Raw genomic sequence first — 26,185 nt, forward strand, 5'->3', positions numbered from 1 at the left:
TCAAATTTTTTGGGAGGATTCAGTAAAAATAGTTTAAGGTAGAGTTTCCTCATGACTTGAGGTTATTTATTCGTCTGCTTTCCTTAAAGAAATGAAACATTGCTTTTCACTCATTAATTAATTTATCCAACCATAAATTTTTCTGTATGACAGAAGGGATATGCCAAATCTGATGATTGAAAAGCACAGGTAATCAGTTTCCCTTCACTTTCATGGCTGTTCTGACCTTGTTTTTTAATGGGTTAGGTTGGTTTGATACTTCAGTTTCTAGCTCCATCAATTATTGAGACTTCAATTCTAATGCCTATGGGTACAGTATCTAGATAAATTATTTACACAACATGAAACGAATGGTGTAGGCTAATACATTTGGGAAGTCCATTGTAAGATATGAAGTACTGATACTTTGCACTTTTTCACATAAATCTTTATTTGAAGAAGTGTATGTGTTTCACTCGGGACTCATGCATGCAGTGAAATATGTTGGCTCTTTTAAATGAAGATTTATGTGGAGAAGTGCAAAGTATTATAATTATGTATCTTATTTGCACAAAAGTGAATTCAAAAACTACACTCACTGAAGATGAAGGCTTTGGTTTAAGGCCACGTAAAATTACTTATTTGCACACTCACTTTTAATGAAAGAATGTATGAAAGGCACATGGGAAAAGTGGTGAAAAAGATGTGAAAAAAATGGTACTCCATTTAATTTTAATGCCGTTAGTTAAGGTATCTAGAGCCCTGGCAAATGCCGTATTTTACTCGTGTAAGCTGTGCCCTCATGTATCTCGCACACCCCTATTTTTTGGCCGGCTCATTAGGAAAAAAAACTTCTTAGTGCTTTCTGGGTGCAGTCTAATGAAGGAATTTGTGATTCGTTGGTAAATCGATAAATTTAAGTTATGGTGCCATGATTAATAATGTCAGAAATGTAATGCCTGCGAAGGCCTCCGCGGCGATGTTAATGATGAGTGCAGTTACCCGGGTTCTCGACACAGACAAACGTGGCTGGAGAACCAGGATAATTGCACTCATCATGGCAGTAATGTGTCATATTTGGGTTCATTCATTTTTATATTTGGTGCACATCACTAGTATTGAAACCATACGGAGGTAAAGCGGGCATTTAGGAAAGTTATTGATTGTCACCAAAGAACACAGTAGGTGACTCATGTTATCAGCTTGTTTCAAAAATTGGGGACCAAGAAGGCAGATTGCAGTAAAGAGGGGAACTGGTAAGAAGGGGAGGGGCGATAAACTCAAAGAAGAGGAAAGAAACCACTTCTAAAATGTAATACTTAAATAGTACCATGCTATGAGCATGTGGTGGGTGAAGGTTTGGCATTTATTTCAATATTTTAATAAAGGATTAGAATAGCAAGTGTGAATGGAAATTTTGCTATAATCCAAGGATGAGATGTTTCAGGAGGACTCGTAGAATTCTTCCAACTGTTGATGGTTCTACTGGGACGTGAGGCAAAGGCCATATTGATGCACCAGTTTCCCTAAGATCGCTGAATTTAAGCAATCTTGGGGTGAACTAAGTTTGGTTGGGTTACCATTCATACCATAATTACGGACCTGTTGTCTGCTGTGTGCGAGTGGCAATCAAGGATCAATCAAGGCAATCATACTGGGGTTGGCAGAGGGGTGCGAGCAATGTCTTAGGGTTCGAAGGCACCTGCTAATCTCCCCCTCTCCCCCAACCATGCAGTCCACCTCTCTAGGGATGAGAATATGCGGTCTATGGATTAGAGATTCAAACCACTGGCACTTTTCAGGTGTACATATTTGTTTGAAGGTATGAAAGTCGCTAATTTTGTCTCTCTTTACTTTTCAGTCGCTCTTTTCTCACCATTATGTTATTCATTTCAAGAGGTATAATTGCTGGTATATTTCAAGCTGCATATGTTTATACTCCTGAGGTAAGTCCTATTTTATATCTGGTGCCAGGGTTTACTAATCATCAATACATTACCATAACAGAGCATCTTAGGTTCCATTATTACTAACTGTGATGTGAGGGGAAGTTCATGCCGTGATACAATTAGACAAACAGAATTATCCTACCACATATTTTATCCCTAAAGTGCATACCTAAAGTAAATTATCACACTTATTATTCATCAATGAAAATATCCTACTCTCTTTCTCTTAGGTATCAATCGTCTTCTCTTCCTCCTATGTCATGTGACCATTAAGTTGTATTTTGTGAATCTCCCTCCCGTATAAGCTGCTTCCATTATTAGCTCTGCCAGTTTCTTATCTCTTTCTAAAGTACTCTATCCTTGAAGCCATTATGTGCACTTCGTTGTTCGTTCTTTTACTCATTCAGTACATTTTCCATCTTCCAAACGCATTCTCAGTCACCTGTGGTCTATTCTTGTCTTAATTTCTCAAGATCTTGGTTATTCTACTCCAGACCATAGAGCAGGCCATTTTAGGATGGCATTGTGCCAAATTCCAACATCCTTTTGATGAGGATTCTGTTGGTACCCACGTCGGTTGCATTTCACTGTACTTACGTTTTTTCTCACTTCACTATCCTTTTCCAGTTCATCAACCATTTCTTCAATATCATAATTTTATTTACTATGAAAGTTCGTTTGTAGGCCAATATATGATCCTGGAACTCATACTTCTGAAAATTTTATTTCATTTCATGTAATCCTTATAAAGTTTCTATTTTACTGGCAAGTCTACTGCTTTATTTAACTTAGTGCTTTACTTCCCACCAACCTTTGTAAGCATATTATACCTTATTGTTTTCTCAAGTGACTCCTGTAAGTGATGAAAAATACCACTTTCCATGGATTTACCAATGTTAGTGAGGAACATTTGATCATGAATATCTCAAAATATCCCTCTTAAAGATTTGAAAGAAAATTTATTTCTTGACTGTATTGCTGTATCGTCTAAAACTATCCAAAGGCCCAATTAGTTGTATCACCCTAAAAAAATTCACAAATAATTCACTACACCGTCAGAATTCCAAGAGCAACTCTTTCCATCACTGATGTGCACACTTGAGTGATGGAAAGCCTGAACGTTGGTTAAGTACATCTTAATCCATTGGTGTACCCTAGATCATTTATTCATGTTTTTTCTGTTGCCCTTTTAGTATAATGAGTGTGTGCTGTCATTATTGTAAATAATGAGGCTTATATATTTTTCATAATCGAACATATCTTCATAGCATGATATTTTAGTGGATATGATTACTAATCATGGAGTGGTCAATGCATTCACAGCCTTAGAAACTATTTTCTGAAGTACTCAGTCTTATTAAAAACTTTTCCAATGGTATCTAACAGGGATGGTCGGATCCAGGATTTTTTTCAGATCCAGATGTGGATCAGAACCTTGATTTCATGTGTCGGATCTTCGAATATTTTCGGATCCAAATGCATTTATAATTGCCTTCTATAAGTCAAAGTAATTATTCATGTTTCTTCTGGGTGTATATGATTGGAGGAATGCAATTTTGATTATCATATTAATGTTTTTACCGATTACAAATCATATTTATAAGCTTTCAAGTTATTTTTTAAAAGCATTAATATCTTTACATGCCCAGGATCTTAAATGGTTATGCTTGCATTTGGAAATGAAAATAGGTTTCATTCTTTGGATGAATGATCGACTGAATTCAAATTTTCCTCGAGCACGTTTTCCCCAAATTTTGTCACTTCATCGCTTACGGACTAGTGTTTCACCTGCCAATGCTTCAGTAGTGGTGAGGTGGATTTTGCACTTCCTAGCGATTTAGAGTTTCATGCCTCAGTGAACGCACATGGCATATGTTGGGTTCTCCTTATCTCAATAAAGATGTTTCTGCATTTTAAAAGACTAGTTTAATCGGTATATAATTAAAATTAATTCCAAATGTGCAATTTGCAAACATTGACGTCACGTGCGGGGGGGGGGAACAGACCGAGATAACAGACAGATGGTTGATAACAGACCGAGATGTCCGCTCAGCATGAGGAAGGGGCAGGTAGCAGAAGCTCATAAAATAGAGGTGGAGGGGAAGGAGTGCACTTACTTTTTCTTACGGGCAACAAGGCCACGAATAGGGAGTCAAGGGATGAACACGATCTTGCAACTTTGTGACGTTGTTGCCTTCAAAGCAAAGCTGAGTGAGCTATGTGATACATGCAGTTTGCGTTCTCAGTCCGTCTTGTCCTGTTGGAGTGTGCTCACACTATGCTTGTTTCTTTGTGAATTGTGCTGTTTGAACAAGGTTGAAAATTAGTATAGCCTTGTTGTAACTAGAAAGCTTTGTGCCAATCAATTAGAGCTTAAAAAACTTAAATATAGAATACTGTCAGAAATGTGTCAAGTTTGGTGTCATTCTTTTTTGAATCTCATGCATGTCATGTAATTGCCAAAAGCCATAGTTTCACACCTACAGGCCCAATAGGTGACAGTTGTCCTTCAGAAATGATGAGCATTGAAGCAGGTAGGCCAGAAAAGGTCAGTTGGTGATGCAGGGGATGGATGAAACATGCTTCTATAGTTATTGTGTAACATGATAGGTATTTTCCTTCAAAGCTAATGACCTGTGGTCTGTGTGGTCTTGGAAAGGAAAAATATGTAGGCATTGGCTGAAGCAGGTGGTTAGTAGTTCCGTGAAATTTGTGACGTTGTTACTTTTGAGGTGGTTATTATCCTACGGCAATGAGCTTCCCTAGATGGTTGTTCAATCTCTTGGGAAGATTCGTACTGTGTGCCTATTATATTTTACCTTTAAATTTTCAACAGCTAAAATTCTGATGTGTAACCCTTGCGAAAATTCCTTTAAAAAATTTTTTTCATTACTTGGACAAGCATCGCAGTGCATCGGCACTTACAAAGAGAGAATTCGAACTTTTTCCACTCCCTCCAATGGAGGCTTTAACTGAAGCATTGATTTAAATTTTCGATCCAGATTCAATTTCCATGGTGAAGTGGGATCCGATTTCATTATCTGGTGAAGGGTATTATCTGCAGATATTTGGATCCAAGGTATCCGATCATCCCTATTTTCTAACCCTCAGACTAATTTAATTAATTTCATAGAACTTAGTTCAGTTTCATTGTATTAATTTTGGGTTTTGCTTTCAGTTCATGGTGTTCTTGATCATTGTAAATACTTTAATGTTATAACCTCTTCTTTCTTATCTTCTATTGTATGTTGAGAAATTATAATGTGACTATGTAAATGTGTGCTTGCTGAAATAAAAGGTATTAAATAAAACTAATGGAATATTTCTTTTGCATGGACACTTAAACAGTCTCTTACGTCTGCATTTTAAATGATGGAAATGGTCACTGGATGCCATCTGGGGTTTGGGTACACTTTGAATTTAGGGACTGTGATTTGAACTAGTGCTATTCTAGTGTCTGACGACGAGAACGTATGTGTTGCCATGGGCTCTTAAGTTCTCCATGCATACAGCAGGTAGTTCTTGCAACAGTTTTTGAATACTTTCTCATCACACTTGAGAATAAAATTCCAGTGTGGTGAAAGTTTAACTGTTAAATCCTACTAATAAGCAAATTTTTTTAAATTACTTGATTACTGTACTTGGGTTATAATCTGATTGGTAAAGGGAGAAGTGTCTCAAAATCAGATATGTTCCAATTTGAATGCTGTATGCATATGAAATCAAACTTCTAATAGGGATTGTGAAATCTATTAACCTTGTGCTGGTAAATTTAAATTCTTAATTATCGCCCTTCGCTGCCGAATATAATTCTAACCCCATCAAGTTTACATGCCCATACAGGCATGCCAGACCCCAAGTGGAGCTTTTTCCCATACACATATGGGCACACTAAGCATTTATAAGTTGAAAGATGCCTGCTGTGCCATGGAAAACTAAATTTTCTTGGCCAAGTAAAATTGAGTTAGGTACATAGTTAAAAAAAGGTTAATTTATGATTACCACGAATACAAGAATCAAGAACTTTGCTATTTCTTGATTCTTGTATTCGTGATATTATGGATTTCCACCAAGTTACGCCCTCTACAATTAATTAAATTTATGATTACTCAGCTGTGGGCAGGAATCATTGGGTAGTGTCGCCAGGGCTCAGAAATTCTTTGTATATTCATTGCTTCCGTAGTATCTTAAATTTAGAGACACAGGATTTTGATGAAGTCTTCACGGGAAATCGCCCTGAGGACGATGGCATAGAAGGCCATTGAAACGTTGGCATCAATGTCCATCCTTACCCGACTGATTTCTCGTGAAGACTTCATCAACAACATTCGCCGGGAAAGCACCAGACACAGGATTTGTTGAGATCTCAAATTTCATGGATGTTATGTCACACTGCCAGGCAATTGGCTTTGAATGATCATAGGTTGTTGGGATTCTAGATTTTTCGTTCAGCCCAGAAGTCAGTTGAATATTTGGCAAAAAGTGGAGTCCATTTGAGAGCATATGGCTCTCGCCTCGAAGTCCATCTTTCACCTGGATGAGTCCATTTTCATGGATGGCTGTAACATGGGTGTTGGTGTAGTTGGGTAAAAACCCTCTCTGACCAAGGTACTGCATGCCACAATTGTCTTTGAATGCAGTCATGTGCACAGGCGCTAAGTCACTTGCACCCGGGGTGGAATTCTCCATGGTACGTATAATCATTTGGCTCAGCTGGGATTCCAACCCTTATCTCCCAATTGCAGGTCAGCTCATTAGACTGGGTTTATCAAACGAGTTGTTGACGTCTCGAGCCCACAATGTGGAACTGGAGATCGTGCTAACTGAGAGCCACTGTTGGGTAGAAAATCCTTCTTTGTAGCTCTTCAGCAACACTTTTTCCAAAGCACTGCATGTAACAAGTGACTTTGTATGCAGTCATGTGCAAGAGGGTGAAATACGTCATGGAAAAGTCATTTGGCGGTACTGCTGGCTTAGCCAGGATTCAAAACCAGTTCTCATTGCTGGACAGGTATGCTATCATGGCGGATTTCATCCTAGGTACATATAACTTTATACCCATGCTCATGACTGCGTATGATGTCACTTGTTAGGGTTTTCTCTCTGACATCACATTGTCTTTGCAAACAATACATTCGTCTTATGTGCAAGAATCTGGACTTGATCTTTAGGATGAATTACGAACGTTTAACAATGAATTATCCGTTAGAATTATTTTTATCGATGGTCATAAGTAAACTGCCATTAGTTAATGGAATCTAAAAAGTTTGTTTTTTCTAAATTCTTGGTTGTAAGGGTAGCCAACCTTAGTTTAGTTGTCCAACAGTTGAGGTATAAAAAGCTAGAATCACATGTACTTTTCCTTGCTCAAGTCTTGAGATCCTTTCATGCACAAAATATAGTGGTATCAAATGACTCTTAAAAATGCATCCTGGAAATCCTGCATTAGTTCCAGAATCCTCGTGTTCTTATCATTGATGTAGTTGGTACTATGTACATAGTTTTCTGGAAATTTTAAAATCCTGTGGGTACTTACTACCGAGTATTTCACACTTGCTGTATTTCTAGTATGTATTGTACTATTTGGGCTTGGTATGTGGTGTTGAGGGAAGGGGTGATGGCTTAAGGCTATAGCTTATGAATTTTTCTGTTTTTTTTTTTATTTCCACCTCTTAAAATATGCAGTGCAGATTAGCATGAGCGAAATTGCCCTCTTGACTCTCAGGAAAGCATGAGGGTGAGGAAGGGCTCAGGACCTATCAGGTAATTGGGTCTACGCCCTGAGAGCACTTAGCAAGGCATTAAGAGCTGTGTGTGTAGCTGTATTATGTATTGAAATATTTAATTAGTTGCTAAATGGGTGTCTGTAGATGCAGAAAAGGCAAATTTTGCACTTGATGGACTGTAACTTTACTTTTTATTCCTAGGAATGACATTTTTTCACTTACAATTAGTCAGGGAACTTATAATTGTGGAGTCACCTCTAAATGTTGAACAATCAAATTTTTCAGAGGTTGAAATCCAAGTAAAAATTACAACTAAGCAGTGTCCTATATGGTGAACTATCTAAGGAAGAATTGCTTTGGGATGGAGGGAAGGGCGTACCCAGGATCAAAACTAGAGGGAGGGGGGGCAAGTGGTGGTCGTTCAAGTTGTAACAGAGAAAAGGTCAAGGAAACTAACATTTCAAGAAAATTATAGCTGCGCTTTATTTGTTTTTAAAATTATTTGCTCCAAAATAAATTTTTAAAATTTTAATTACATGTTTTATACATACTAATATCACTTTCCTTGGATTAAAAGAAAATTAGTTCAAAATTTTCGTTTTGAACTACCTTTACTTTTGCTTCTAGGGAGGGGCAGCTGCCCCTTCCTGCCGCTGTGGGTGGAAGAAGTGGAGAAGTATAAAAGCATTTGGTTCCTGTTGATGCTAAATGGGCCACTATATGCACTTAAGTAATTTACACAAAAGACAGCTCGAATTAGGGGCTGGATTTCTGCTCTAAATTTTCCACCAATGGCTGAAAGGTTCCTGGGATATTCTGAATTTGTATGGTATTTATTGTAGGAATGACTATCGTACGCTCTCAGGGGCAACTGCATTGTTCTCAATGTGAAGAAAAACACTGATGAATCCTGATGATACATACTGCATGACCTCCTACCATTACAACATGCACATAGTAGCTTTCACCGAGATAAGCTTTCATTTACTGAAAATTCAGCTTGGGAAAGCAGAACTATGGAGTCTCTGCATCAATCCTGCCTAAGTAACTGAATGGACGGCTGTATTATCCTAAGTGGCTTTAGCTGTGGTGGATAATGCTAGTCCTGTTGAATGATTCACATGGCATCTGTATTTAAAATGTTTGTAATTAACAAAGTTAGCCCAAATTGCTCAATATATATACATAATTCTCTTACCATAGTGGTGAATAACCTGATAATAAGGGTAGGATCGAAAGAATTTCATTCTACATGATTTATTTGTGTAAAATAAATGTTGACATGAGATGGAACTGGATATTTCACGTGGTGAAGGCCCAGTGACATATTGGTTTTGTCTTTTGTATTTCTGCTGCACATTGAAGCTGAATCTTCGACTGGATTGAATATTATTACTGTGGCTATCCATGACGGAATGTAAAACTAGAACACAATCTTTTAGTGGAATAATCCTCTTCACAGCTCTGTGCTAAAGCAAAAATTTACTTTCTGCTATCTTGGTGGTGGTGTTATCTGTGATGCTAATGCTTATCAACTTAGTATGGCTCTGGATAATTCTAAGGTAAGAAAAGATTTTTTTAATGATTTTTAATCTATGATTTTGGCCCCTAAGTATTCATTGTTCATAGATAAATCTTCTTTAGTCCAATTATTGAATCATAACATTTAAATGGAGCTAATTTATTAAATTTCTTCAATACAATACTATTGATTTCAATTCATTCTAAGGCATTTCAACTCGCATTCCTTCAGTTACGCTGTAATCTTGGTATATTATAGCACTAATTAACCATTGAACAAATCTTCACTCATTATACCCTTAATTCCCTTCCATGTGTACTTTGTTGCCCACGCACCCACCTATATTTTCATTATCTAAAAACTTAACGACACGCTCGATAGATATTAGTGTTCTTAACATATGGTTTGCTTTGTTGTTCTCAGGTTTACCCAACTCCTCTGCGTGCAGTTGGGGTGGGGACGTGCAGTGCAATGGCGAGGCTGGGTGCCATGGTGACCCCATATGTTGCTCAGGTAAAGGACCACTCTTTTGGGTAATGCCAGAGGCAAATTTAAGCGGTTCCAGTTACCCCTGGAAATTATAAGAAAATGAAGTAAAAATCAAGTACTGTAATCTAAATTTTAAAAATGAATTATCCATACACTATTTGCACTTCATTAACTTTTTATTGCACATAACTTTTAAGCGCATGTCATACCATTAGGTGTGTTCGTATAAAATCATGAGGTAACCTTACACTGTACAAACCTCTCTCCCCCATTGATGTTATCCATATTTGCCTCAGCCTTGAGTAAATGTTAATGCCTATCAATGAGGGAGCCAGAAATAAGGCTGTGCTGTGGCTAGTTTCATCATATTAAAGGAACAACCTATGGTGCTTAGAAAGTACATATGTATTTTGCTTCATCTTGGTCGGGTCTGCATTACGGTTCCATGAGATTAGCCATATTTTAAAAATTCCAATGCTGCTGGAGACTGACCTCAGTTACATTGGGATGAAATTATATAGGGTGATGTCCAATTCAGTAGCGGATACAGAACAAACTCAAGGGGGGGGGGGGGGGGGCACAAAAGATATCTCGAGTTATCTTTACTTTTATCATAGTTAAAAATAATTAAGCGCATGCAAAGTTTATGGATGTTTTAATTAAAGTTATTATACACGTATACAAGACAATGCCATCTTATGACATATGTACATAAAAAAGTTACAATTGTGATTCTGCGAAACGAGCAAGGGGAGGCGCACCCCTACATCTATCTGCCACTGATTCTGTTAGTACATACATATTCTCTTTATGACAGCCAGAAAAAAAGGATTATTAAATTACAAGGAAAAGTAAATTTCCCTTGGATACCATGTAAATGGCTAAAAATGAGATTAGATCTCCAATTATGAGTATGAGTTTTTGCACTGCAAGTGCCGAAAATTATTTTAAATTTTGGTCTCATCATGCATACTAATATCTAATGTGAAAAGTTAATTTAGGTGGATGAAAAATTTTCAAAGCTACGACCTAACTACTAGAAAAGTAAGGAAGACACAAATGTTAGACTCAATCAGAGGAGAACCGTGATAATCTTCAGCCAGCCAGAGTGTCCAATAGCCATTCATGATTCTGAGCTTATCTCATTGTGAATGGATTCAGTTTTAATAATATAGCCAGAGTATTCAGCTTTTGTCACCTGTGAAATTTTCCAAAACATGGCCTTGATAATCATTGAGAATTCATCAGCTTGAGTTTGGTCTTTCGTAATCTTTCGGATTCGCATGATATCAACTCTACGCCCTTTTCTGAGTTGGATTTTGAAAATCAGCATCACATTTTGATCAGAAGCAGTGAAAGCAATGTTGTACTTAAGGAATAGCCATGGACTAACTACATATTGCTGAACTTTACTCCATCACCTACAACTCATGAAGGGCCAAGGATACTTTGTTATTTGGAACCTTCTTTGTGAGAAAAGATATTTTCCGTTAATATGTTTGCATTTCCTATCTTCAAGTCCATATTCGATGAAGCAGTGGCTGGATAGAAATTACTTCTGTTAACTGCTTCCTATTTTCAATCCCACGGCAAGCGTGATTGATGGGAGGTGAAGATGTCACTACTTTGTCGGTAGTCCATACATAAGTTACATTAAGCCCTTTTAACTAGCATATCAGTGAGTACCAATACATATTGCCAACATATAATTTACAAAATACCATGTTTTGGTGTATTGTGAAGAAATTTTTGCACAATAGCTTGTAGTGTGTCCATTCATGGAATGTATGGGAATTTTTTTACACTGCATGAATCAATATCGTCTTCTATTTAAAGGTGTTAGTTTCATGAGATTCAGTTGACCAAAGTCTGGGGTTTCAAACCCCCTCTCCCCATTAACTGTACCCACTGTATAAATGCCACCTGCTGACATTTTTCAGTTATCAAGTTACTGGATGGACTGCTTTACTGAGGCTCTGTGGTGATAAATTAAAGTATTAATTTTTGTCATTTTATTCTCCCTCAATTTCATGTGTTATCCCAAAATATGTGACTATACTGGAATTGATGTCTGAATGGTAATTACTCTAATCAACTGATGCTTCCTTTTTGCAGGTGATGCTGAAGTCATCATTAGACATAGCCATTTCTGTTTATGCTGTTGCTGCCATACTTGCTGCTGTTGCTTCCATAGCATTACCCATTGAGACGAAAGGCCGTGAGATGAAGGAATCATCCCACCATTAGCAGTACTTGTTTACCACTGATGTTATGTGGTGAATGTCCTCATATTACTTGCAATTGAATCCTTTTTTTATGTGATGGTGCTTATTTCCTCAGCACTGGTGGAGAATCTAGTAACTTTCCGATAATGGGCTCAGGAAATAGTTTTTTTATGAGTTGTGGTTATATTTATAGTCTTTCAAAGTAGCAATGCGTCATTGGTAATAACAAAAAAGAGCAAATCTATATATACTTATAATACTTACATTTCTCTGAGAAATGAAGCCCGGAGATAGTACCTGACAGTAGGGATAACAATCTATTACCTACACTTCCACATTCCCTTAAATATTTATATACATTAGTTGGAATATTTAGGATCTTTTCTGATGAAAATTTCATGCAGCTATCTACAACAGTCTCACTTCTGTCATGGAAGTTAATGTAGCTGCTTACATTGCTGTTGTTTCTGCCTGTAACATGCTTATAGGACATAAGACTGATAAATGTGTCAGCAAGAAATTTTCACTGGGATTCTTCCATATTCATTCCCTGGTGTAACCGTAGAGCGATGTAGAATTTTTCACATGCATCTTACCATTATTTGGTTACAAGCCAGTATTATCAGTGAAACGAATAGCCTCTGCTAAGATCCAATGTTATCATTCAGCCAATGAGAATATATATCAGAAAATCACCTTTCTAGGGGACCAATACATACATGATAGTGAAAAACTGGTTTATGTGCACAGTGTGTAAAGGTGTTAATTAGGCAGCAAGACGATTTACCCTACCATATGCTCTGACTGTATATCCAAGTTTTCAGAAAGGATTTAAGACTCTGATAAGATGACAGACAGTTTAGACCGAAAGTATTTTCAGCCGTGATATTATTACCAAGATATTTCAAGGCTCTGTAGCCTAATGTGCTTGTTTTAACTTATATATCTAATTTATTTGTAGAGTTTAAGAGATTTTATAAATGTTTTCCTACGAGGAGTACATATGTATGTACTTAACAATATACAAGCAGTGTAATTAATGATTAACTGCTCGCACAAGAATCAAATGGCACTATGTACATAAGAAAAAGTTTTTAATAAATTGTGATACTGATACAAAAAAACATGCTTCTCACAATTAAAGTCATATAAGATGTTAGATTCTTTAATTTCAGAGAACTTTCCACGCTTCCTCAAAGGCAGAGCATAACTTTGTACATGTTAAAGCTGCTGATAGAGGGTAGTTACTGATAGAAACTTCATCCTCAGAGTAATCCACATTGACCTGTGGGAAAATAATAATTATGTAACAGAGATTGTATACATCATGTGGAAATCAAATTGAAATGATGAGGGTGCGGAAAGATTAGAGAGAGAGTTAATACCTTTCCATGGGCCATTGCACCAACTACAATCACAATGGGTTCTTCTTCTGCTGGAACCAGCTCCCTTGGGTTCACAACTTTCTTTGCTGAGAAGGAAGTCGATATCTTTTTCACTCCCACAGGTAAATGCTGAGTCACTGGATTGCTGATAACTTTCAGAAGCTTCATTGGGCCATCTGACGCACGGATGCTAAACTTGTGCAGCAACTGAACTGAAATTTAGAGCAAAATTTAAAATTATAAACTACAACAGATTTTTTCATCAGATAATTCACACACACTCATCAATCAAAACAGACTATCCAAAATATATGTTGCAAGTTTAAAAATTTGTAAACATTTTCTCGGTTTAGGGTAAAGGTTCAATTTGAAATCAGCAAAATTATTCCAAACCCAATGAATGAAAAGAAAGAGGAAATGGAAAATATAGAGCGTTGCATCATACAAGAACGTGTAAAGATGGTGTCATGGCCTGGCCATCAATGCAGATAATTTCGTTTTGTCAGATTCCCCAGATTTTTGAAAACCATTCGTTGATATATAATGGAGAAATTATAAAATCTACAATTTGAGATCCTAACCTTTTTTTAATATAACTATCTTCGTCTGAGGATAAATGTGGTGAGCTTCGGAGGCTGCTTAGGAAAGGCATTAATATGGTATGGCTATGGTAAATATGTGATTATTCATCATTCAAGCGTCCAAAATATTTTGGGTTTTAAGTCGGTCACAATCATACATGTGGCGCTTTCCTGGCAGTAAGACATTACGATACACGGTGAGGAACTATATCGCAGTGTCTTTAGCCGCTTATTTCAGCCAAGCTACTGATTAAATACTCGCGTTTCAAATAATAAAAATTTAATAATTAACCTAGCATTCCAGTTTCTTTAATTGCATGTAGTATCGAAAGAGAACGGGTAAGGACATGTATTTTGGAAAGAACAAGTCTTAAATAATTTCACTACATTCCTGGAAAAGCATATGAAGCTGCATTTCTTCATTCTCTCCTGGAAGCCAACGGTAACACCAACGTTAAATGCAACATTGAACGGATTAAGGGGTAATATTGTAGAACTGTTCATTTTTCCATAGTGGATATCGCGAATGCCTCATCAGGCCACTAGGCTTTCCGAAGAACTAATTATAAGGGTATCTATGAAACATGTACCAAGAGTGTATACTCACCCATCAGTCCAGCGAATCTTTTAAATGTTCTTGGTATCCTCGTCTGAGGATTAATTTCAATTAACACATTCTTTTCTGTATGAATATAAACCTGCAGAAGAGCAGCCCTATTGAGGGGACTATCAAGCAACATTAGTAAACATTGATGCACAATGTCCGGTCGACAAGATCCAGGCTCCCTGTTATTTTTCTTTAAAATATTTACATGGTCATCACAGTTAAGCAACTCGAATGTATTCCCCACCTGCAATGACAATAACAGAGTAAGTGCAAAGAAATTCGGGATTACACGACACTGATGAGAAAGCAATGTACCTTCGCTGATTCCAGTTGTGCACCTTCTAAAATAATAATTAACCTTTTCTCTTGGTTTTTTACATGAGCTACTTGTAAGTGTTTAGGTAAAGGATCAATTTCATACTCATCCTCTTCATTGTGGAATTTCCTCTTCTTCCCCATTTCTCACGTGGGCCCACTTCGTCCGGAACAAAACAAATAAGTTGCGCGATTTGGTAATTGCTGTTCTTTTCTCAAGAATATTTTCACAGGCCACCACGGGAAGCGCTACGTTTATATCGAAATTAATCGAAGATATCGAGATATTGAACGACCTTGATTAAAGAGCGGCGAGTGAGAACCAGTTGAAAAGTTAAATCACAACAGGTTAACAAAATTATGGTTTTAAGCAGTGAAGATTTCTTATCATGCGTATTTATCGCGGTCGGGTTGATTTTCGATGTTAATAGAAACCGTGGAAGTGATCTAAGGTGCGTGTATTGTATTTATAAAATTGCTATTTTGGACGTCATATACCGTCAAATTGCGGCAGATTTTTTAGTCGCACTCTTCTGTATTGCAAGGTTTCCCAAATCACAAGATTTTCTCAAAGATTCTGCTGACTTTCTGGGAAATATACTGTAATAAATATTACATTTATGGCTAGCTAAACAGCTCCCCGACGAACCATCAATCGTATAATTTTTAACTGCCAAAGTAGCATTAAATGTGATTTCTAGAGATAAATATGCTCCCATTTTTTCCCAAAGTCTAACCCCCCCTTATCCCCAGGTCTACCCCACCCCAATGCATCGTCATGGCTGCGCCTCTGTGCATACATACCCCTATGAAAAAATTGTATAAACCTGTTTCAAATTTTTATACATTCTTAAACATTGCCATGGTAATGTATAAGCATGTATAAAAATTTGAAACAGGTTTATACAATTTTTTCATAGGGGAATGTTTCTCTTTCAAGCAGCCACGTCATTAGTATGATGCTTGATAAGAATCTAGGTATCAAACAAAGATATTTTTCAGGATAATTGGTCTGCTAAATCATCATTGCATGCGTGAATTATTTAGAAACTGATCAACATCCTGGAAATGAAGTGGATTTGTGGCTGTGTCTTCTTTCACCATGTAATTACTGGAAGTTTCCCTATCGCTATGATTGGTGGCACTTGAAAAGATCACTCAAAGTCACTCATGGAATTGAAATTGTTCACTTCTTCAGCACTAGCATGTGCACACTAAAGAAGCTGCGGTAAAAACTGTAGTCTGCAGAAGACTTTTTCCCTACAGGGTTTAATCAATCTTCTTCCCATAGTGGTAAGGTAAATATCTGAGGAAATGGATGGCTACCTTCATATGAGCTAATCACTATCCGACAAGATGGCCTGCTCTTTATACTACTCAAATTTGCTTCCCATGAGATGAACCCATTTATTCTCTTGAGAACTTATTTCTCCTCTAATTTGAGACTTGAAACGCTGACAACTAGTAAGATGAATCTCTTTAGTTACTTTATGCATCCCTTGGTGATCCAAGGTAGCCAATTATCCTTCAGACTGAATTAGAAGAGTGTGGTTCCACTCTGCCTTTTTGGCCTTCTTGGCACTTGAGTCGTCATGACCAGTATGCCTTATCTGGCCATCTTTGAGGGATGAAGGATAGAAAGAATTCTAGTGTGAACTACATAGTTTCATTTTGGCATTTAAGTTTTGGTAGGAAGAGGGTTATTGACTGAACTGGGATCATGTTTTTTGTTTGATTTCCAATTTTTAATACATTCTCACTTTGAACTCCCTAACTGATAATCTGCTTTGCATGCATTTCCTTGTCTTCATCCATAGACAAAGTAAATCATCACTGACTGACTAGTGGAGCACTTTCATAGTCACCTACACTTACTGGGAGCCGAAATTCCGGAGTAAAAGTCATTTGCTTTGACTGGGATTTGAAGGTAGATCTTCCGAATATGTGTCATGTGCTCTACCACAGCCTTGCTGGCTAAATTAGTTAATGCCCTGGCACACATTTAAATAATAATAAATTTATTTCACTATTCACTGTACGTATGTTTGAATGGCTAAATTCAATGAAAAAAAAAATATATGTAATCACAAATGCACATGACAAGTGAGCATTATCAAGTTTGCAATTTTCCCAAAATAACATCAATTTAAATATGTGATACATATGATTATTAACAGAGCACTCAAAAGTTTACACATGGAGCAACCAATTGCGGGGACATGGATAAACTGGGGGATTCCAGAGTACCTACTACAAAATCAATTCAAAAAGCATCTTCCAAAAATTCTGCCACACTATAATAGCATTTTTCTGATGAAAGAAGTTTGTGTGTCTTTTAAAGCAAAGAAAGTGAGGTGCTATTTTTTTTTCTTCAGGAATCTTATTGCATGTGATAGAGGCAGAGTGGTTGTGACCTTAAAGACAGAGAGAGCTGGAGTACTGATTGGAGTGGATGTTATTTCTTGAATGGGTGAGGTGATAATGGTATGTAGAATTGATGGGAAATTGAGAAACGTTTGCTTTAAAAAGCAGGCACAGGTGAGGATGAAAAAGAAGAAAGGGTGAAATTCTTCATTGGTCGAAGAAAGTTTTTCCTGGAGTGGTAATAGAAAGTTGATGCATAGCTTTGACTGCTTATTTTTGAGTAGAAAAAGTTCCTTTCATAGTAGCCGATAAGTTCTTCCAAAAAAAATTGCTATAAGAAATATGAAGATGGATTTTTTCGTAGTAAGCCATTTTTTGAGTATCTAATGAAACTATAGGAAAAGATCTCCTGATTATGTCTGTACCCTCAGGAATATAATTGATTATAATGTCTATGTGAGCCACCCAATCAAGGTTTTTAGAGACTAGGAGTCCAAGGAACTTAGTGGAAGACACATGAGAGGAGTAAGGAATTTTTCTACTAGTGCTGGATGAGTGCTAATATAGGGTGTTGATCCATGCTATCCATGATTTCCATGCTAATATGTTGATGCATAGCGTTGATTGCTTATTTTTGAGTGGAAAAAGTTCTTTTGGTAGCCGATGAGTTCCTCCAAAAAAATTGCTATAAGAAATATGAAGATGGATTTTTTCATAGTAAGTCGTTTTTTAAGCATCAAATAAAAATATAGGAATCGATTACCTGATCCTGTCTCTACCCTCAGAAATTTAATTGATTACAATATGTATGTGAGCCACCCAATCAAGGTTTTTAGAGTAGGAGTCCAAGGAACTTAGTGGAAGACGCATTAGAGGAGTAAGGAATCTTTCTATCTGTGGGATGAGATCATGTTTGCTAGAGTTTTTTCGGAGGAAGGCAGATTTCTGATCATTTACTGTCAGATTGATTGTATTACACCAATGATGCATTTCCTTTATTGTAAGATTAGTTAAGTAAACTAAGCTTTGAGCATTTTTGGCAGTAATGATGGTGGAGGTGAGATTACAGTGAGACAAGTTATTTGGGAGATCAAGGATGTGGAGTAGGAAAAGCATTGGACCAAGCAGGGCTCTTGAGGCATACCCTTAGTTAAACAAGGAGCCAGATTTAATAAGTGGGAAACTGTTACTGCAATGAATATAGACCACTTGTTGCCTATCTTTTAGGTATGACGTGATCCAATCCTGTACTAGACCACTGATACCGAGAGCAGTTATCTTATTTTTCAGGAATACCTACTAAGGTCAATCAAGTTAAAGGCCTTGGTCAGAACAAAGTGGATTCCAACAATTAAGAGTTTACCATGTTGTATATTCTTTATCAGCTCAAAAGAGGCAGAGATTGTAGATTTGCTAGTCCTAAAGCTATGCTGATTTTCACTCTGTCACACATTTGAGAGTTGGATTTGAATCCTAGTGTGGCAAATTATTTTTCCGCCGTGGAATTGCATTCTCGAGGCTGAGCTTAAAGCCACCGAGTGCGTCCACCGGGTTGCGGATGGTGGGTCGACCTTTAGATATAGAGGTTAGCTGCGAGATAAGCGAGTTCTCTCGTCGAATAAGCAGTCGTGGACAAAAAGCGGCGGTATTCTGAGGGGGTATTGGGCTACCCTTGGGTAAGGTAGGCCCTTTAAAAGATACCAAAACCTGTGAAGATACCGTGACTTGGCGACTGGGGGCCGCCAATAATTATGCCTCTCATCACCCGGGGGAGAGGGCAGCAGCTCTTCTTCACATGTGCGAAGGTGGAGACCATACTGGTCGGTACAGCGACACACATTCCACTACGGGCGTGGTAAAATTTACTTAACGGCTGTAGTACTGCGATGTGGAAGGCAAGGGGAAACCACCACATTATCATCCCGAGGAGTCGCAGCTACTCCACTCAATTTATATAATGACATGATGGAATTCTCTCGGGTAAAATATTCCGGAGGTAAACTAGTCCCCCATTCGGATCTCCGGGCGGGGACTACTCGAGAGGGTACATCGGTCAAACGAGATAGAATGTTACGGATAGGAACATGGAACGTCAGATCACTTCGTACCTGTGGTAAGCTAGAGAACTTGAAGGTGGAGATGCGAAGAATGAACCTCGATGTATTAGGCATCAGCGAAATGAAGTGGCCCCAGGAAGGAGACTTTTGGAGTGGAAGCTACAGAATGATACACACGGGATCGCTAAATGGTAATGCTGGAGTAGGCATAATGCTTAGAAAGAGCGCCGGGATGCGTGTTAAAAGCTACCTGCAGTTTAATGAAAGGATATTAATGGTGAAGATAGATACTAAACCCGTAGCTACTGTAGTGGTACAGGTTTACATGCCTACGTCAGATTATGAAGACGAAGAAGTAGAAGATGTCTCCCAAGATATAGCGGAAGTTATCAAGCAGGTAAGAGGGGAAGAAAATCTTATTATTTTAGGTGACTGGAACGCCGTCGTCGGCGAAGGTCAAGACGGAATAATAACTGGGAAATATGGGTTGGGTGACCGAAATGAAAGAGGAGAAAGGCTACTTGAATTCTGCACGGAGCACAGGCTAGTGGTTGCCAACACTTTATTCAAAAATCCCCTGCGAAGAAGATACACGTGGAAGATGCCAGGAGACCGCAGAAGATTCCAAATCGACTACATTCTAGTGAAACAAAGATTCAGAAACCAGGTGAAGGACTGCAAAAGCTATCCAGGGGCAGATATCGATAGTGACCATAACCTAGTTATGATGAAATGCCACCTTAAGTTTAAAAAGTTGAAGAAAGCCGTGAAAAACATATGCCAGGTTGAAAAATTGAGGGAGGTTCAGCATCAACTGGCTTTTAAAGAGGCTGTAGAAAATAAAATAGGGGAGGATACGACCAACAAACCAATGGAAGAGAGTTGGAAAACTATTAGAAGTGGTCTGCAGGCGGCAGCTGAGGAAGTTCTTGGTAAAAGAAAAGTCGTTATGAAAAAACCATGGATCACGCAGGAAGTATTAGATCTCATTGAAGAAAGAAGAAAATACAAGGCTGCGAAAACAGAGGAAGGACAGAATCGTTACAAGAGGATAAGGAACGAAATATGTCGTAAAGCGCGGAAGGCTAGAGAAACGTGGATGAAAAGCATTTGCGAAGACGTGCAAAACAATCTTCAACATGGAAAAGTAGAGGCCGCTTATAGGATAGTGAGGAACCACTTTAAGGAAAGGGGCATAAGATGTAATACCCTTAGGGACAAAAACGGAGAACTATTGATTGAAAACGAAGAAAAAGGGAAGAGATGGAAGGAATATCTGGAAGATTTGTACAAAGGAAGTCGCCTCAGAACGAATGCTATCGAAAACGAGAGGGAAGTGGATGCCGATGACATGGGAGCCCCAATTTTAAGATCAGAATTTGATGCGGCTGTAAGAGACCTCAGGATAAATAAAGCGTCTGGCATTGATGACATTCCTGCAGAACTAATCAAAAATTCAGGAGAGAAGACGTTGAACCAGCTATACAAAATCATTAGTGAAATGTATACGACAGGTGAGATACCAAAGGATTTCGAGAGGAACATTATAATCCCTATTCCTAAGAAGAAACGAGTGGGGAAGTGCGAAGATTTTAGGACCATAAGCCTTACTACACATGCATCAAAGATAATGACAAGGATCATCTATAGAAGAATAGAACGAAAAGCAGAAGAGTACTTGGATGAGGACCAATTTGGATTCAGAAAAAACAAAGGCACAAGGGAAGCAATATTGGCCCTAAGACTGCTCATAGAAAAGAGAATGGAAAAGAACAAGCCAACATTCGTTGCGTTTGTGGACTTAGAGAAAGCATTTGATAATGTGGATTGGAGCACAATGCTTTTTCCTTTAGGATTTTTAGCAATTTCCTTTAGGATTCCAATGCTTGGAATCCTAAAGGAAATTGGGGTTCTTTATAATGACAGAAGAATCATCCACAGTTTATACAAAAACCAAGTAGCCGTGATAAAATCAGGGCCCAGCTGTGAGGAAGCAAGAATTAAGAAAGGAGTGCGACAAGGCTGTACATTGTCACCCGTAATTTTCAACGTTTACATTGAAAAAGCCATTAAGGAAATCAAAGAAAAGGCATTGGGAGTGAATATCCATGGAAAAAAATAAGCATGCTAAGATTTGCCGATGACATAGCCGTTATAGCAGAAACAGAGAAGGATTTGAAAAATATTCTGGTTAATATGGGTAGGGTAATGAGTAGATATCAACTGAAAATAAGCACGAAGAAAACCAAGATCTTAGTATGCAGCAGAAGAGAAGAAGTCAAGACAAACATCAAAATAGGGAGGCAAAAACTGATAGAAGTGGATGAATTCTGTTATTTGGGAAGCAAGATAACTAGTGATGGGAGATGCTAGAAAGAAATTATCAGCAGAATAGCCCAAGCGAAGAGAGCATTCCACCAAAAGAGAGACCTGCTTACAGCGGGAAACTTAAATATGGATGTAAAGAAACAATTTATAAGAACCTACATCTGGAGTATGCTCCTATACGGAAGTGAGGCATGGACAATGACCGCAGCGGAGAAAGCAAGGATAGAGGCCTTTGAAATGTGGTGCTACAGAAGAATGATGAAAATCAAATGGATCGACCGAGTTAGTAACGAGGAAGTCCTAAGAAGGGTAGGAGAGAAGAGAAGCCTCATGAAAACCTTAATAAGAAGACGGAACAACCTTATAAGCCACATCTTGAGACATGATGGCCTGATGAAGACAATCGTCGAAGGACAGGTGGAAGGTAAGAATGGAAAAGGAAGACCTCGAACAAAATATATGGAACAAGTAAAGAGAGATGTGAAAGAAAAGAAATACGTAGGAGTGAAAAGATTAGCTGATAGGAGAACTGAGTGGAGAGCTGCGTCAAACCAATCCTAGGATTGTTGACCAGTGATGATGATGATGGAATTGCATTCATATCTCAAATTAAATACGAGACATCTTAAATTGGTGGCACAGTGACCATAATTGTTTGAACAATCCACAGAGAAAAAAATCATCTGCCTTGCATTTTCTGTGTGAATTTGTCACACAAATTTCCTCTGTCTGTGGTGCTGTGCGCAAGATTTGGACTGCTTGTTGCATCATATGCTCAGCAGTCCATACCACCTTGCGTGGTATAGTGCTTAAATTTCCACAGGAGAGAATGACGCCTCGTAAGATTAACTGGCTAAAGCACTTGACCAGCAATCGGGAGATCCCGGTTCGAATCCCGGCCATGGCGAATGAGGTTTTTTCTCTGTGGATTTTTTGCATTAGAAAGGAAAGCTGGAGACTTGAAGGTTGCATGATAGTCTTAGATTACTTGACAATTTAGGTGTAATAGAAATCTTTCAGAAGGACATGGTTAATATCATAGTAATACTTCTCCATATTTCCAGGTCTGACAGAAATGAAAAATTAAGAGAGATATTTTCTGAATGATTAGGTATGGGAATTCATTTTCCCCCAAGCATTAAGGACTTTAAGAGATGCTTAAATTCGGAAGGCTGAACTTAAAATATGCATTTCCCCTGCATTATTAACGACTGGCATCCTGGTGCTGCAAGTCCATTGAGGCAGCTTGCAGGTTAAAATGGTGATTTAGATGAACGTATTATGTAGGTGTCATCCTGTGACTGCAGTCGGATGAATGCATTTCCTTTTATGCTCTTGGGCCACTTTCATGTGTTTGGAATTCAAATAGTTTTTAGCAGTTAAAAAATAATTTTAAAGTGAGTTTATGTCCAAATTGGGGAGGAATGAAATATTTTCTTTTGCAATTAATATACTGTTATGGCTATAGTATTGACGACTACCATTGCCTATGACAAGGCAACAATGAGTCCCACCCACTATGTGGGTCGCTGTTAGCTCAGAATTAATGGTAATGATCTAAATGTTAATAAAAGATTGTTAAAAAATTGTATACCTTTGCGATAAGCAGATGATAGGGAGCTGTGAAAGTAGTTGGAAGAAGATTTAAATCATAAAAAAATTTGGAAATCTTAACTTTGGATGAAAGCTTTGCTTTGGGACTGCTTTCCTTTTGTAATTACAAAGTCAGTAGTCCTGAAATAAATTGGATCGATTACAAAGTTTCTAAATTGCTCAAAGTAATTTCTTCCAGCTGTTCTTCCTACCCTCAGAACTTCCTAATCACAATTTTTCTCTATTGAGTTTTATGCATGCATCTTTATCAAATGTTTCCGCTTGGCCTGTTCATGTGATATCTCAAGTATAAGCAGGCAATTCTTATTTTGTCATCTCTGTACTGAATAGTGTGAGATGCACATGGAACACAGAGGAATACTAGAATTTTTCTCTAGCTTAACTTTGAATTTTGTGCGAGGGTAGGGGACTATCCATAGTGGTTGGATTACCTTGCAGAATTAGAAAGAGAGAATATAAAATATAAAGGAGGGTTAACTGTTCGTTATATTTGCTGATATCCAGGCAGTGAATTGAACTCCTCCATCTGGACAAATATTGGAAAACAGGCTTCAATTAAGAAGTTTACGTTCATATGCTTTAATTGATAGATAGGTATATCTTATGATACATTATGATAAGACACAATTCACAGCTTTCACCTGCTCCAAATCTCATCATGTCACTTGTTTGCACTTCATACTGAGATCAGGTGCAATTGCAGATGTTGGGTTTATGGAGAGGAGGTTGTCAACAGTGAATAATAAAGGAAGATTTAGTGTACAAATTGCTTCCCCAGGGCTTAAGGCTTTTCTCTTCCCTGTATTCTATTTAACATGCCTACAGCTTTTTTTATTTTGAATATTGTGGATATACAAATTTGTATTTCTGGGGTGGGTCATAACCCTTCCACCATCACTGGTATCCACCTCCAATGGAGTTAAGCAACCAAAGTGTTTTTTTTTATTAAAAATTGTCAAATTCTAGTAGTAAAGATAAGTGCCTTAAGGTAGATATTTCCAACAGGCTGTTGCTTGCTACTAAATTGGTTTTTAATATATGATCCAAAATCAATACTTTTCACTGAAGTCATTATAATAAAGTTTTGCCAATGACAGCCATCGAGGTAAAATAGAGAATTTAGGGTATGCAAAAAGTAGGTAATGCAATCCTGATATCTATAAGTCAACTTTTTTTCATATTTGAGCCTACCCTTGTCCCCTTTTCATTTTAAATTCATTTTATAAATGTAATTTGACTTCTTCTACTGCATTATTTTGCTCATTACTCAAAATGTAATTCAGTGATGTACATACATATGTTCTTGTATTTTATTTTTACTCTGGCTTTTAAGACAAAATGACTATCACTTTATGCATGATTTTTTCAAATTGACATATTATATTGGTATTTCTATTTTCCATGTTTGACGATAGTTACCTTTTAAAATATATTCAATAATGTATTAAAACAAATAATTACATATAGGTAGTGAGCAGGTTAACTGAAAACAAGTGGTGTGAATCATGATGGCGTTTTGGTGCTGCAACACACTTTGAATTTAACCTCTTCCCAGGGCAAGACCCCAGATATGGGCCCCCCCCAATATTTTTTTTTAAGTCGGCGCCCCTTAACCTTGATAAGTACCTTGGAACAAAGTAAAAATCCTGCTAATATATGCTTATGCTACCTCAAGAATTATTTAATCCTATGCCATGAGCTGACCCATGTATGTATACGGTATGAGCCTGCAGTATGAAAATGTTTATTTTAGGTGCAATTTAAAGAAGCGATAGCTTGGAAAGCCTATTTTCGAGGTGGTTGGTCAATGACGTACAGTTTGAAGTGTATCGTTATCAGCATCAACCTCTTGTCGTTACATTACCAACCCGGCAGGTCTAAAAATACGTACACCAATTGTTTTGACATCCTCCTGTCTTACGCCTCCTCCTTGGTTTCCTGGTAACTTCTTTGTCTGTCGTCACTTTCGTCTGTTTTTCCTCTTCTCTTTTCTCCTTCCATTAGTCCCTCTACTGCTAATCTTAAAAACCCTTTACCTATTCAAATATATCCATCCAATAGGGTAGTTTCCTTCATCAAAGAAAACGAAAGGCATTGATTGTGATTTGTTACCCACCATTAGTGTATTCCTAATATACAAATTATTTGGTTTTAGAAATCACAGTTGAGAGGAATGCTAATGCTCAATTTTAACCTCATTTGAAAAAGGCCAGATTTGCGCCCATGCGATGCCTCTCCACGTGACGTCACAGGGACCTAGATGCTATATGAGTAGTCAGGAGTTTTACATCGTCTGAGATTACCAATGCATGCATGTGGCACACAGCTAAGGGAAAAATCCCTTAATAATCACATATTAAAATTGCCTATGGTCAGAAAGTTTCCTTCGCTTGATAAGGTATAAATAATCCTCATTTAAGCGGTACCTGCTAGCAGGGTACTCTGCTACCTGCTAGCAGTCTGCATCGTATTGCTGCTCATAGCCTTGCACCAAGGTGGCCTCGCACAGTGGCAGCTGGAACCAAAATGACGTCACACGTGCATATCCCAGCAGTCATACGTAGACGTCGCATTTTCGTGCGATTGAAAATTTTCTCTTCATTTAATCGCGAAAAATGGAAATCGTCATTTAAAAATCTAAAAGCGTGAAATACGTACTCCAGGATTAATAATCTTTCGCTTTAGGCAATAAAAAAATAATGGGAAACCACCCTATTAAACAAAAACTTCACAGACATTGGACAATATAATTAATGGAAGAAAACGAGTGCCTTGAAATCGCTAGTTGAGTATGTTGAAGCAGAAGTGCTCATCCAAGGGCACATCCAGGGTCATAACTTAACTAAAAAAGTCTCTCCTCCGACTTTTGTCACCATGCCTAGATATCCTATATCTTCCCTCGATATCCTTTCCTAGATATCTATACCTCCTCTACATCGCTCCAATTGATGAAGAAATTCATATTCTGGCCATCATTGACTCTCATAATTATGAGAGCTCTCATTTTGTCAACACTTATTTTTATTTCAAAGTTCTTTTACTAA

The 26,185-nt window shown here is 37.7% G+C and overlaps 2 protein-coding genes across 3 annotated transcripts in view; one reads left to right on the forward strand and one right to left on the reverse strand.

Annotated features, from left to right (window-relative positions):
- Positions 1–12,106, forward strand: part of LOC124156599 (synaptic vesicle 2-related protein) — a 29,437-nt gene extending 17,331 nt beyond the window's left edge. Inside the window, exons 10-12 of one of the 2 annotated variants that reach the window (XR_006864356.1) lie at positions 1,841–1,925; positions 9,020–9,216; positions 9,600–9,686. Coding sequence is in view for 1 of the 2 variants with exons in the window: in XM_046531239.1 (XP_046387195.1) it covers positions 1,841–1,925; positions 9,600–9,689; positions 11,781–11,912 (307 nt within the window). In the remaining variant the exon portion in view is untranslated. Of the gene's footprint in view, positions 1–1,840; positions 1,926–9,019; positions 9,217–9,599; positions 9,690–11,780 lie in introns of those variants that run through there. The other variant, XM_046531239.1, reaches the window with a different exon arrangement.
- An 861-nt stretch (positions 12,107–12,967) lies between these two features.
- Positions 12,968–14,988, reverse strand: LOC124156600 (ribosomal RNA small subunit methyltransferase NEP1). Its single transcript, XM_046531240.1, has 4 exons — positions 14,779–14,988; positions 14,464–14,707; positions 13,276–13,487; positions 12,968–13,175 (listed from the first exon to the last, which is right to left on the reverse strand). The coding sequence occupies exons 1-4, from the start codon at positions 14,920–14,922 to the stop codon at positions 13,062–13,064; spliced, it is 714 nt and encodes a 237-aa protein (XP_046387196.1). The 5' UTR covers positions 14,923–14,988; the 3' UTR covers positions 12,968–13,061.
- Positions 14,989–26,185: the final 11,197 nt, after the last annotated feature.

Source organism: Ischnura elegans, chromosome 3, assembly GCF_921293095.1.
Source record: "Ischnura elegans chromosome 3, ioIscEleg1.1, whole genome shotgun sequence".
Taxonomy (NCBI): domain Eukaryota; kingdom Metazoa; phylum Arthropoda; class Insecta; order Odonata; family Coenagrionidae; genus Ischnura; species Ischnura elegans.